General features: G+C 38.9%; 1 protein-coding gene across 3 annotated transcripts in view; it reads right to left on the bottom strand.

The window, feature by feature from the left end:
• MAOB (monoamine oxidase B) overlaps positions 1-14692 on the bottom strand; it is a 111835-nt gene that overhangs the window by 63537 nt on the left and 33606 nt on the right. For 2 of the 3 annotated variants that reach the window (XM_070256571.1, NM_001081833.1), the window contains exons 2-3: positions 2362-2456; positions 1249-1386 (exon numbers count right to left, since the gene is read on the bottom strand). The exons of the other annotated variant lie outside the window; for it this stretch is intronic. In XM_070256571.1, the coding sequence (XP_070112672.1) occupies positions 1249-1386; positions 2362-2454 (231 nt within the window). In that variant the 5' untranslated portion in view covers positions 2455-2456. The remainder of the gene's footprint in view (positions 1-1248; positions 1387-2361; positions 2457-14692) is intronic. 3 annotated transcript variants of the gene reach the window in all.

Consider the following 14692-nt stretch of genomic DNA (forward strand, 5'->3'; position numbering starts at 1 on the left):
GGTCTGTTATTATCCTTCTTGATATTATCACTTACAAATAATATAAGGGTGTCAACATTGTTATGTAAATGAAAACTGACCGATGCTAGCTTCTTCTGTCTTCTAAGGGGATGATTTCTACCAGTGAGGTATATGTCTCTACACTGCTCACTTCCACCTGTGGAGCCACGTGAAGAAGAGAGAAGAAAGACTGAAATTCAAAACCTCTGCTAGTTCACCTGTGGGACTTCAGGATGGGGCCAAGAGTAGGTGACTCTCTGCTTGTCAGAGAATAGCAGTGACTTTTTGGACCAAGATGATGATGCTGAGAAAACAAGGATCAGGGAGATGGGAGAGGAAGACCTCTGAAGACCAGCAACATGGTGGGAGACTAGAATCCACAGAGAAACACGGCCAGTGAGAAATCCCCAGGGGCACACTGGTCTAAGGGCTTATTAAAATTAGAATGTCCAATATTAAATTCTAAGTTGTTTGTGTTTCTACAGTTAACTCCCCCCAGTCATTGCTCAAAACTTCAGTCAAGTCGGCTGCACACAAATGCTCGGGGTAGTCTGAGGAAAATCAAGCCAAAGACGTGAGTCTGAGCCCAGGTTGGCATTGAGGAAAGGGAAGAAAGGAGTCACAGGCCATGAGATGTGAATGAGCATAGGCGTCGTGGAAGCAGGAACCATAAGCCACAAATGATCATGGGAATGCGAGACCCAGTAAACTCACAGATATCTTGGGGACATCAATGGAGGTTCCTTACAGAAAAACAGAATTTGTGACTTGAGCTACTTTTATGTAAATCTCCAAAGAAGAGTAACTTTAGCTGATATATAGGACACAATGATAAGATTTCAAAGTACTACATTAGACATATTGCAAATACTTTTTATAATGTGAAGTCTAGGGCAGCATTTGTAAAACTGCACACAGGTTTTCATATCACACGAAAAAGCCCCAGGTATTTAAATACAGGTGTTTAGTAAATCAATCACATATATTTTTTCTCTATTGGTTTTGCTAAACTTTTTACCAAATGGACAATACTACTTGTCAATAACTTTCCCAAATAAGTTTAGAATTCGTACCTAATTCCCCTTTGATAACAGTGAAAAAATTCTCAGAGTGGTTGAAATACAGTTATAAAATACATATGCATCATTCAAGGATGCAAAAGATTCTCTGGGAGAAGGATCTGGAATTCATATACGGAAATACCCATAGAGTAGCTTTGAAATCCTTCAAAGGCTGGCTCAGGCTTACCTTTACGTGGTGGATCAGACGCTCTACTTCATTCACTTTGTAGGTCTCTAATCCTAGCTCCTTGGCTAATCTTAAAATACGATTCTGGGTTGGCCCAACATAGGATCCTCCAAGGTCCACATATTTAACGTTTTGGTTCTGTTTTCCCATGGAAAAAATAAAAATAAATAGTTGTGAAAATGTTATTCCTAAGATAAAAAAAGATAGTTCTGAAATAAAGCAAATTGGCATTTCACAGGTGGTAGACACATGTGGAGAAGCATCCATGGAAAATAGGATTCTGTTCTCAACTCTACTTCATTCACTTGACTTATTAAATCACTCCTTCATTTAAAGCAAAACTGATTGAACTTTGAATAGGCAAGAGACTTCTGAACTCCATCATTCACAATATGCCACAACATGGTATTTAGTGCCTTGAGTTTATATGCTATGAATTGTTGGTGAATTTCTCATAGTAGTTCAGGCTAATTTTGAGGCACCTAGTGCTAATGAGGAAAAGTAAAAAAGGAATTGATCACTTCTTACGTGGTTTGCTAATCCAGATGTTTGAAAGATAACATTAGGGAATATTTGGTCATAATTCGAACATTTGAAATTGCTCTTATGCTCACTAGCAAGTTTTCTCTACGGTTTCGAATCAGCTTCACATCCAACGACAAAAGACCAACCTTTGAACAAGAAGTGAGTGGAAAAGCTCCCTATGTCTGAATGTGTGCAAGCATAACCAGGTACCTATCAGTCAGGGACACCAGAGGAAGCCCTCCTTTTCTATTTTTGTTTCCTTGTTTCTTTATTGTCTAGCCGCCCCCCGACCCCGACCAAAAAAAGAAAAGTTTCACAAGGGCAGGGATCTTTGTTTTATTCACCGATGTAATTCCAACCACCTATTTATTGGTGCAATAATTTACTGGGAAAGTGCCAAGCGTCATGAGATCAGAAGAGAAAACGGACAGAAAAGAGTTGAAAAGGAAACAAACTGAGAGAGAGGCTGTGGAGAATGTTTCAGAGTAATCGTCACTGTCTTAGAGTCAAATGAAATTCAAGACTTTGAGAAAGAAAAAAAAACCAGCTTCAGCCCCACGTTTCTCCACGCCATCTTTAATGGCTTACCCTAACGGTGTAAGTCCTGCCTCCCACACGGTCCCGGGCTTCCAGAACAATCACATTCAGACCTGAGTCATGCAGAAGTTTGGCTGCTGCCATACCTGGGAGAAAATACAATAAGAAATCATAATCAAACTCTTTACAGGGACTCCAGATAAGCTCCTCATGCTAACAGCCAATAAGAAAAGTCCATGTTGGCTCACATACATGCTACTGGTATGTTCAACTTACAAGTGGCTAGGGTTTCTCAATAGAGGCCCAGATTCCAAGTCTGGGAAACCAACTGCTATTTGTAGAAAGAACAAAAGAGACTTCATTTTTGGTAAATGTCTCAAATCTTAAAAAAATCTTTGGTCATCATATCAAAATGTCTATCTTTAAGGACTAAACTGCATGATTACACATCTGAGAACAGAGATGAAAACACAAGGCCACACTTAAGAGAAATGTATCAGCCCCAGCAGACACAGAACCAAGTGTAGCCACTGACTTCACGTTAAGGTAAATCTGAAAAACCAGTGAATTGTGGGGAGAGCGGGCCTTCAAAGCACATGAGAGGACCTAGGATTTACCGTTAAAATTGGGCTTTTAGAAGTTGATTCAAAACCAAGGACATAAAATTTGACCTCTTTATGAGTCATAATTCCCCATGTGATCCATTGCTGAAGAATTAAATGACTCCATTCATTCATTCATTTAATTATTAATGTAGTCAAAAATACTTAAGGAATGCCTACTACATTCTCACGACCATGAATTTAGCTTTAAAAAAAAACAATGGCTTTATTAAGGTAAATTCACATACAAAAACTGTGCCAAATCACTTCAATGAGTTTTGACAGTGTATAAATCTTAGTATAGAGTTCATGTATGTAGTTATTGGTATAAGTACATCCTGGATGGAGTTTTTGACCTCAGACGTCTTAAAATCCTTCATCTTTAAAACCATTCTTACAGTTTAGTAAGAGTTTTCTCAGACAACAGAACCCTGAAGCTCTTACCACATGAACCAAGTTTGCTCGGTTTGAATTACCTTACTCATTTGCTTTATGAAACCAAACAAAATCAAGGAAATGCCAAGACACTGTGCCTTACAGATAAATAAAACAGCTTCTATCTTGTCTTTCAAAAATAATAGTTTTGGGAGTTTAAGATCCCACTAGTGTGAAACAAAAAGATTTCTACAAAAATAGCTAATATTCATATAGTGCTCACCACATTTGAGACACTATTCTAAGTGTTTTATTACATTAACTCAATGAGTTCTCACAGCAACCCAATGAGAAAAGGTACCATTGGTATTCCCATTTATGGCTGATGAAACTGAAGCACAAAGAGGTGTCCATGGTCACCTAAGGAGCCAGCAGGCAAAGCCAGGCAGTTTTGCTCCAGTGTTGATATTCATAACCCCTACGCTTACTGCTTTCCACAGGGCCTCAGAATCATTCTCTTCAAAGATCACAGTTTTTGTTTCAGGGAGAAATCACATTTCAAAAGATATTTTTCACTATATTTGGATCAACGTGTTTTTAAAACACACTTGTATTTTGTGGTTTGATAAGGATCCATGGAACATAAAATATTAGCCCATCATAAAACCATAATGAAAAGGCGAGGCTTCATTCACTATCAGTTAACATAAAAGAAAAAAACCCATGTTTCAAAGAGGCTGATTTCATTATTTAAGTTAATCCATCTTCCGATCGATCCCTGTCCTTGGGGGCAGGGCCAGAGCTTTCATTTGGTGCTGGGGTAAGAGTCCCAAAGTCCACAACCCCTTACTCAATGTGCACGAGCGTTGCACAACCCTGATTTACGAATACAGGGCTTGAATTTTTAACTCTAGTTTCCTAATTTTACCTCCAGAAGGAAAAAAGAAAAAACATTTCTATTGAGATTCAAAATTGCAGACAATTCAATGCCATTTCTCTTATCAAGCATCAGTTCAACAAATGAAATACGAAATAAGATGCAGCCATAGTAACAGCTGTTATCAGGGGATTCAGACAGACCTGCTGAGCATGCTGAGGCTTAAACAAAAGGCTTCAGAACAAATACAACATCACTCATATACACTACATTTTATATTCCACAAAAGGTACTGTCTTTTAGCAAGTGCAGTTACCCAATAGTATCTGATGCTAAACATAAACAGTTATTAAAACAAGCTGGGGTCTTATCAAACCATTAAATAGAGTTCTCTATGCTCATGTGCTTTAAAAAGTCATAAATGAAAAATTACAAAAATATCTTTAAATAGAGCAATATGAGAGTATATTGTTGGAAATACCTCACAATTTGTCTCACTAATGTTCACAGGGCCTTTTCAAAATGCTCGTTGGACGTCAACTGACAAAAGCTGATTTGAAAAATAACTAGCCCAAATATCGGTGGCTGAGGAAAGTCACTGGAATTTAGGAGGGAATGTTAGGGTACCTAAGAAACTGAGGAGTTGGAGTCTGGTCAGGAGGTGATCAAGCAGGTTAATCTCTCTAGGGCTTCCTCAGTGATAACTGATGAAAGGACTAATGGTTGGACCGATTAAAGAATAAGGAAACAACTATACGGAGCTGCCCCAGCTTACAACAGGCTTGTTTCCCAAGAGGTCATTTCTACATCAGTTGTTTGGAACTTTTAACACATTTTGCCATAGAACAAAAAGATGAGAGATGGTGCATTTTCTGGGAAGTGTGGGAATTTTAAAATGCAATACTATTGTGGGAAAAAAGCCCCAAATCATAAAGTAGCAGAAATATATTTGTTCTAAAACACTAGACAATGTCATTGGCACTGTTTAAATACTTACGCAATTACTTCCTGACACAATGCAGTAAGTTAAAAAAAAACAAAGAAAATATCCACAACAATAACAGCCACCATCATAAAGCATTGAGCTTGCTTTGCTCTGTTAAAGGGCTTTACATACAAAGTTCATCTGATCTTCACCACACTGCTGAGAGATATTATTATCCTCATTTTACAAAGAAAAAATGGAGGCTTAGAAACATTCACTGACTGGTAGATTACATAATTAGTAAATGGCAGGGTCAGAGTTCAGCCCCAAATCTGAACTCTTAGTCACCACCCTTGGACCAAAAAGGAAAACTTAAAAACACAGTAACTCTATACACTGATTGATGCAGTGTCTTCAAACATTCTGATCTCCATCTAAATATAAGAATCTTAAAATACCAAGTTTTTCTCTAAAATGAATACTGAACTTTTGCAACCAATTTAGGAGCAGGCTTATAATCACTTTGTACTTTTAAAAAGCTAATTAAACTTGAGTTTAACAAGCAATATCAACTAATATTTCATGAACGAATTATCATTTGGCACTTTCAGAAGCAGCCCCTATGCGCCCCTGACAGGCCCCTGATAAGATCATCTCATTTGTTGTCTCCAAATGGTGCAGGGTCCATAATATTTTGGCTCAGGGAGTCTCTCTTGGATGAATAATCAAAGCATGTCACACCCGAACAATGGTAGATTAATGCCTAATGCTATGAGATTATAAAAATATTACATCTCTCTTCCCAGGAAGATTACTTGGAAAAGTTTTCATCAAAGTGATGAGTATTTTGATGATTCGCATACCTCAGTTTGGATTAGACACCCAAATTATTTTAAATGCAGGCATGCAGCACTTAACAACAGGAAGAGGTTCTGAGAAATGTGTCATTAGGCAATTCTGTCATTGTGCAAAGATCATAGAGTGTACTTATGCAAACCTAGATGGTACAGCCTACTGCACACCTGGGCTACATGGTACTAATCTTATGGGACCACTGTTATATATGCAGTCCATCATTGACCAAAACGCCATTATGCAGTGCATGACTGTACCTAGAAATTAGTGACGTGCAGCATTATTCACATTCTGTGCTTCCAGTTTCATGCCGTGAAAAATGGCCTGAGAGCTAGACGCTGTAGGAGACTGGAAAGTACACAGTGTAGGTAATAAAGGGGCTTCTTCAAGGTCTCTAGGGAGCAGTGGAGGAGTTAGGATTTGGAGGGAGGAGAAAAATCAAAATCACCATCTGCCTCATCCTTTGCTTTGTCAATCTGTCGCATGTTCTTCATATCAAAATCTGATATTTAACAAAACTTTTTCAGTTTGAAAATGCAAAGTTAATTGCTTTGAAAACATTATATAATATCAGTATTTCAATAATACATAAGGACTTTTTCTCAGTTTAAAGTTACCAAAAAAAAGTATCGTGTTAACCAAAATTGACCAAAAAAAACTCACTGTACCTCAAAGTATCTCTAACCTTATAACCCTGGCAAATGATACAAGCACTCCCCTAGGAAGAATAAAAGCCAAAAATATCCAAACAGCCCTCATCACCTCTGTCAATTCTGACAAAGCAATGGTTTTATGAGAAAATTCTAGAAACAACCAAGTGACCTTCCCATCAAAGAACTAGAATTCTTTGATGTCTCTAAAGAAAATGCCTTTCAGTCATTTAACACAAATACACACCAAAAAAGGTCTGAAGTAAGAAGAAATACATCTCCAATGTGAAATTAAATTCATTAAAGGAAAATGGTATTTGTAGGTAGAATTCAGATGTTAGTTGTTGAACTTTTCAACACAGAGTAAAGAGGCAGGTAAAGATATCACTAAAAACAGCTAACATTTTGAGCACTAACTGCACGCCAGCTTCTATTCTGAATATTTTACATATAGGAATTCGTTTATCCTCCCAACAACTCTATGAAGTGGGCAGATGCAGAAAGTGAAGCACAGAGGGGCCTAGTAATGTGCTCAAGGTGGCAAAGTTAGTAAGTGGCAGAGCCAGTATTTGAATCCAGGCAATCTGACTCCAGATGACAAGCACATCCAGCAGCCTTCCTCACACTCAACGGTGAAACACTGAAAGCCTTCCATTGAACATCATGGATGATATAAGCGTCAAGGCCGCTGCTAGCACATTCCATGCACTTGTGTAAATTACAAGAAAGCACACACTCCTGGAAGGTAAATCTCAAAAAGGCATCCTTCCTTCAGGCAAATGTAGCCCACATGGTTGCAAATGGCTTGACTGGCAGAGTGTGGTCTGGGTTGCGTCCCTTCTTTCACTGCAACAGCCTTGTGCAGGGCATTGCCTGAACAGCTTATGCTGTGGCCTTGAAACTCAGAAAACTTATTTCCTGAGTGATAAGAATTTAATTACCTATCGTCTCTGCAATGCTAGTACACAGTTGGCACTTACAAGTTTGTTGAATGGATTCATTTAATACCCATCAACCAAGATGACATTTAATTACTTAGTCAATAAATAAGTAAATGACAGCAATAGTGTTTATATAAATATAGCATATTTAATATAGTATAAAAAACTAAAATATTTACACACACTGAAACTGATTTCCTCTGGTCACGCTGGAAATGGTAAAGGATATTCTTGACTTTTTCAAAGGGAAGGAGCTGGAAAGAAAAACAGCCAACCAACAATAATAACCACCTTACATTTGTACCACACTGCAGTTTCCAATATTCACACATATTCAGTCCTTAACAATAACCCTGTGAGGCTGGCATTGTTATTCCTATTTTTCATATTAGGAAATGGAGGCTCAGAGAGATTCAGAAGCTTGCTCTGAATACAGCTAGCAATGGCACAACTAGGGCTAAAACCCAGTTCTGTTTCAGTGTCCTATGTGTTTTTCATGAGTCACATTACTTCCTATAATATACAAAGGCCTACGCTGTTAAAAAAAAATTCTCAAAGCATGCTGAGTTTTAAAACTAGAATATTTCTCTTTTTTTCTTTTGCCAAGGAAGATTTGCCCTGAGCTAACATCTGTTGCTAATATTCCTCTTTTTTGCTGAGGAAAATTCACCCTGAGCTAACATCTGTGCCAGTCTTCCTCTATTTTGTATGTGAGCCACCACCACAGCATGGCCACCAACAAATGGTGTATGTCCACACCGAGGAACTGAACCTGGGCCACCAAAGTGGAGCATACTGAACTTAACCACTAGGCAACCAGGGCTGGCCCTATAATATTTCTTTATTAACTTTCTTGGAAAGAATATATTGATATAAACCACCTGGATCCTGTTGGTGCTCAAAGTCCTGAGACCATATCATTACAGGAAGATCTAGAAGCATTTAAAGCAATGTAGTACCCTGTAGGAGAGCTCCACTGAACTACTCATTAAGAGGTGCTTTGGCCAAACGGTTCCCTTTCCATATGTAGTATAGACTGACTCTTTCCTGAGAATGCACCAATCACAACTTTTTGGAAAATTGAAACAACACACAACATAAACCAAACATACCAACATGTACCATCATTTTGATCATTGAGAAGCAAAGTCTAAAATTATGTTATTCACATCTTGCTCCTAAATATGAAAAGGACAGACTCCAAGCCTTCTTGGAAGGCGTTTCTTTGTTTTCTCTAAGACAGTCAAAATATACAACACAAAAACAAATGGCAATAGCTTCTAAAATAAAGGAGACCTTTACCAAACCCTCAGGCCATGGGATGATTTATGCTCTTGAAAAGGATAAAAAAAATCAAGCTTTCATGAGTTGCCATGGAAACCTTTCTCCAGATGCAGCCGCTGTGAGACACTAGAATGAGATTGCCTTCCAAGGCCTTTCAGAATATGTCTGAATCATAAAAATTGTTTCTTCATCATGCTTTCTATGTAAATTATTGCATTTTCCTAAAATGTCAGCAATCATAATGAGTCTTATTTCATATCCAAGCTTTTGTCTTTACCCTTTGTTGTTTGCAAAGAGTGGAATATCTCTTGTGCATTGTAATCGTGGTAGACAAAATTGATTTTCACTTTACCTCAGCATGGTCTCCCATGAAAAAAGGATGCAAGCCCAGAAATTAAAGCTTTGTCCTTCTCAAGTTTGTGTGTTATAGTCTTCACTTTAAAAACTGTTAGATAAAACTAAACTTTTAATTCCCCTGCCTTGAGTCCTTTTAGGAACTTTACGGAATATGCATAAAGAAACAAACACATACTTTTTTAAGAATACTGTTTTTTAAGTAAAGAAGATAATCATACGATACCATGAGAGTTTCCTTGACTGTGATTTGAGGACGAAATATTTTATTGCTGTGATCATAGCCCTCCTATGGATTATCAACATGATTTCAGAATCAAGGACATCTTTAAAGTAGAATATAAAATTGGAGAGATACCATTCCCCTTTGGCTTACCCACTCCTTAGATCCTAGTCTCTGAAAGAGCTGGGTGTTACAACGGCCTGAAGAGGGTCAGAGGCCTGCTGTAGAATACCTTGAATACTTCTCCATTTAAACATCTCCTTTCACCAAAAATGAGATGATAAATTAGGAATTCTAGAAGGAGAGGACAAAATGTGGGCATTGTAAAGGAAAAGAAATCTGAGTGAGATGCAACAAATAACTGGAAGAAATAAAGTTACAAAGTAGTCATTTGGCAATGCCAAAGCCTGGGCCTCCCTCCATCTCCTAGGAGTCTAGTGCAGAGCCTGGCCCAGGAGCTTTACTTTGTCTGCCCCTGAAAGACCTTTGTGAGCCAAAGACCAAGGCAGTCAGTGCTGAGCAAGCACAAGAGTGGAAGGAAAACATCACGTGGTTCAAGGACAAGGCAGAACATTGCCATTCTGTAGAAAAAGCTCTATACCTAATAGGCTACTTCCTGGGTGTATGATCTTGGGCAAGAGTCCTCGCCTTTCGGAGCCTCACTTTCCTATCTGTAAAATGGGGTGATTAAAGTAGGCCCCTGCCATTCTGTGATTAATCTAAATGAGACAGGACAATGATTTCAAATAAGCTGAGATTTCATTACACAGGTGGTGTCTTCATAACCCAAAGCATCTACCCCAAAGTCTGTCCGATGGAGCATGAAATTTGGGTGACATCAACAGGTGATAATAAAAACAAGATTTTTGTGCTAATGTAGGACAAGAAAATGCTGATTTAAACAAAGCTGGTTAAGGATAGCTGTGCTGAGGTAATCAGGGTCAAAAGCTCCTGATTTCTCTAACTTACTTTGAAATGCATTAAAAAATAAAAGAGATTTAGAGATGGAGAGAGGGATAGATACATGGAATAAAGCAAATATAGCAAAAATGTTAATTGTAGAATCTAGTTGGTAGGTATATGAGTCTTGACTGTACAATTCTTTGAAAATTTTCATAATAAGTTAATTCTGGGAAAAAAGCTAAACTGGGTGATCAAAAGGTACAAATTTCCAGTTATAAAATAAATAAGTCACAGAGATGTAATGTACAGCATGGTGACTATAGTTAATAACACTATATTGCATATTTGAAAGTTGCTAAAAGAATAGATCTTAAAAGTTCTCATCACAAGAAAAAAATTTTTTGTAACTATGTGTGGTGATGGATATTAACTAGACTTGTGGTGATCATTTCACAATACATACAAATATTGAATCATTATGTTGTACACCTGAAACTAATACAATGTTAATGTCAATTACATCTGAATTTTTTAAAAAATGGCTACAAAATCAAAATTATGAAGATGATCCCTTGAAATCTGAAATATGTGGATTTTCTTAGATTATATATATTTTTAATTGCAAAATATTTAAGGTTTGCCTAACTTAAAAATGAGGGAAACATTGTTCAAGTACAAATGTTCAAACACTTGCTGACCTTTTCTGCATCAGCCATGGTTATTAGTAATAATAGTAATAGTTGTTAGTAATATGCTACCAAGATGCCGTAAAAGAAAATAAATATAAACACACACACACACAAAAGGTTAAACCAGCTTCTATTCAGCTGGACTTGTCAGGCCTTTTAATTAACATATTGCATACCTCCATCAGGAGACACTAGATATACTATTTACATAATTTCTTAGTCTCTATAATTTATTGGGGGACAGGAGATGGAAGTGATTTTCTTGAGGGCAGAAATGTCTTCTTACATATTTTGGGAAGCACTACCTAAAGCAAACAGTCTATTTGGTCAGTGTGGCTACAACTGGTGGTGGGTTTGTTACAGGACTCATCTCTCAAAAAAAATCCTCCTCTCTTCCCCCCAACAAATCAAACATTCTCAACCACACCATTGCTGCGCTTTCTCAAGCAGTTGATGTCCAAGCAGGACTTGCTTCTAAGAAGAGAACAAAGCCTAACAGGAGAGGCACGAAGGGGTTGGGAAGAGGGTGACTATAATGTATTTGGAAAGAGAGCTTCCTGGGGAGGCTGGAAGTACTTGGTTCAGCCGAGTTATAGAAAAGTGGAAAATGGGAAAATGAGAAGGAAAAAGACAGCATCCTACCAAGAAAGGAACTAAAAGATTCCCTCTTTCTTCATCTTTGACATGCAGTGCAGCAAGATTGCCCAGGAGAAAGCAGACCAGAGATAGAAGAGAAGTTCCAGGATCTGGAAGGCCTGGGGGCAATGCCACAGCTGGAGTCTCAGGGAAAGGGGAAAGTGGGCTGCCTCTCGATGGGCTGCTGTAAATTAGCCAGAAGACAATCAAATGAGTACTTCTGGGTAGCACAGTGTTATGGGTTGAATTGTGCCCTCCCCAAAATACCCAGAACCTCAGAATGTGACCTTATTTGGAGATAAGGTCGTTACAAAGGCAATCAAGTTAAAATGAGATCACTAGGGTGGGCCTTAATCCAGCGTGACTGGTGTCCTTATAAAAAAAGGAAATTTGGAGACACTCACATAGGGAGAACACCATGTAAAGATGAAGGTGGAGATAGAGGTGACATTTGGCCAAGGAACGCCAAAGACAGCAACAAACTACCAGAAGCTAGGAGAGAGGCATGGAACAGATTCTCCCTCACAGCCCTCAGAAGGAACTTACCCTGCTAACACCTCGATCTTGGAGTCCTGGCTTCCAGGCAATACATTTCTGCTATTTTAAGCCACTCAAGTTTGTGATACTTTGTTACAGTGGCCCCAGTAAACTAATACACCCAGGAAATTTTATTTTCCATATTAAGATAACTTGACTGTTAATTGAACTTACTTTGGGATAACATGGTGATGGAAGTCCTAGTTGGCCAGGCTAGGCAGGCATTTCTTATGGTCTCAGGAGTGCTGGGGCGTTGGTGGGGGGAGGAGGGTGAGAGGGCAGAGAGGGAGGGAAGTTCGCCAGTGGTACTATTTCAGGACCTTGGGAATGGGGCACCAGCCCAAATAGGCATTACATGAGCAGTTGGGTAAGACTCATGGTGACAAAGCTTAAGGATTTGAGTTCCGGCCTTGGAGTTGTACACAGCATAACAAAGAGAAGACCTGTCAGCATTCAACACAGAGCAGTAAATAATAATGAGGGTGTGTGAATGATCTTGAACTTGGGCGAGGAATAAAACCTTTTGAGATGTACATTAAGAAATTAGTTATTGCCAAGATTATGCAATTTCTATGCTTCATATAAATTCCATAGTATTTTTAGAATGTCTCATGTTAAATCTCATTAAATTCTACTTGAAAATTAAATGATTATCAATGCCATTTATGAAACTAACTCACAGAGAAAAACCCTGGCTTCAGAGTCTCATTGCTTTTCTCAATGCCAAAGAAATATTGCAACACACCCCGATATGAGAGGTTTCATCCTGCCCGCTCAAACACTCCAGGTCATGGGCACCTAGACCAGGTGGGATGGAAACATGGTGGCAAGTCAAGAGCATGAACTTGACTGAGAATTGGCTATTCAGAAATGTGTGTGTGGGAAAATCTGTCCTATAAGGTTTTAACGACTTTCAAACAAAAGTTGAAAGAGATGGAAGAACCAGTTCTAACATTAAAATATTGGCCCCAGTAATCACAGGCCAAGCAGATTCTGTTTGTTTGGTTGAAAGACGCATGTTAAGACTATAAGTCCCACCTGAAGAGTGTGTAGACCTAGACCCATGTAGGCATGCACAGATGTGTGCTCAGTGTTGAGCACACTAGTGTGTGAGTGAAGCTGTGCACAACACACATGACCAGGAGCATTACCCGGGGGTGGGAGTGAGATAGAGGCAGCAATGGACAAGCTGCCACTGCTTCCACAACTGTCACTGGGAACTGGGTGCCACCCTTCTGCTACAATAGGGAGACAACATGAAGCTACTATGATAAGTAACTAGGTGGAGAAAGAAAACAAGGATTCTTGTGAAATCATAACACCAACAATTAGAATCCTCATGCAGGATTATTTTTGTTTTTTAATGGACTCAACTAGACCAGGCCTTGTATCCAGAATTCTAAACAGGTAAACAAAGGGCAACAAAGAAAAGGAAGATGTATGGCTCTCCTGGCAAACACCACCAAGGTCAGTGTCCTGTGAGGAGTGGGAGCTGGGGAGTGCTGGCAGGAGGGGCTAAGGGTGAAGGTGTGTTTTCTTAGAAGGTGCTTTCATACATTAGCCTTGGAGCTGACCCTCCTGCTTTACCCTCCTCATGCCTAAGGTCAGCCTATCTGGCAGCAGCCTAGATCTGAGGAGACAAAATGTATTTTGCATCACAAGGGAGAGTGAATAATTCCACCCAGGGTTCAGGAATTTGCCCTCAAAAAAGAAAAAAAAAACTCTACAGAATACTTTAAGAAGTGTTCAATTATTTTAATTTTGATAAAAAACAATGTTGAAATCCTAGTGTTTTAAAAATTCAATTACAGCAGCTTTTACATCATGCTCATATCTACTTTTGCTTCATTTTCTCTTATTCTGTTTTAGTGAAATTTTAATTATGTGTTTTTTTCTTTTAAAATAAAAACCAATGGATCCAGGGCCTTTTCCCACCACCAGCATCCCACCATCAACAACACTTCCTAGAAAGTTCCATCTAGCACCCTGAAACAGACTTTCCATTCTGTGACCATTCCAACATAAAATCAGAACTCAGGGCAACGCCGACGGCACAGAAGCACTTCCTCAAAAGTGCGGTATGTCTCACTCTGGCTTCTGTCTTCCTGAGAAAGAAAAAGCACCTGCTAATCTGGTTGCAAAGAATTTTCTTCCACATTTCTAGCTGTTCTGCTAAACTACTTCCACCTCAAACCTCCTGAGTGCTAGCCCCTGGAAGTTACATTGCCTGGGCTTGTCTCTCAGTTATGGATATTGAGGTTCTGGCAAGATCTTGCCTTCACTTTTCATTCCAAGCCAGGGATTAAAAATCCAAAAGCACTGGGGAGTAGGGCAGAGTAGGTAAAGTGTGAAGCACGCAGATGTAAAACAACAGCCAGGGGCAAGGGCTGTGGAGAACTGAAGAATGAGTGCCTTGAACAAAAGCACTTAAATCAAGTTTCGAAACACTGGAGAGTCATCCCCAAATTGTGAGACTTGACCTGTGGGCTACCAGTTTAGAACCTCTACTCTAAGCTACTGTCTGGGCCTCA

This window comes from Equus caballus, chromosome X (assembly GCF_041296265.1).
Source record: "Equus caballus isolate H_3958 breed thoroughbred chromosome X, TB-T2T, whole genome shotgun sequence".
Classification (NCBI taxonomy): domain Eukaryota; kingdom Metazoa; phylum Chordata; class Mammalia; order Perissodactyla; family Equidae; genus Equus; species Equus caballus.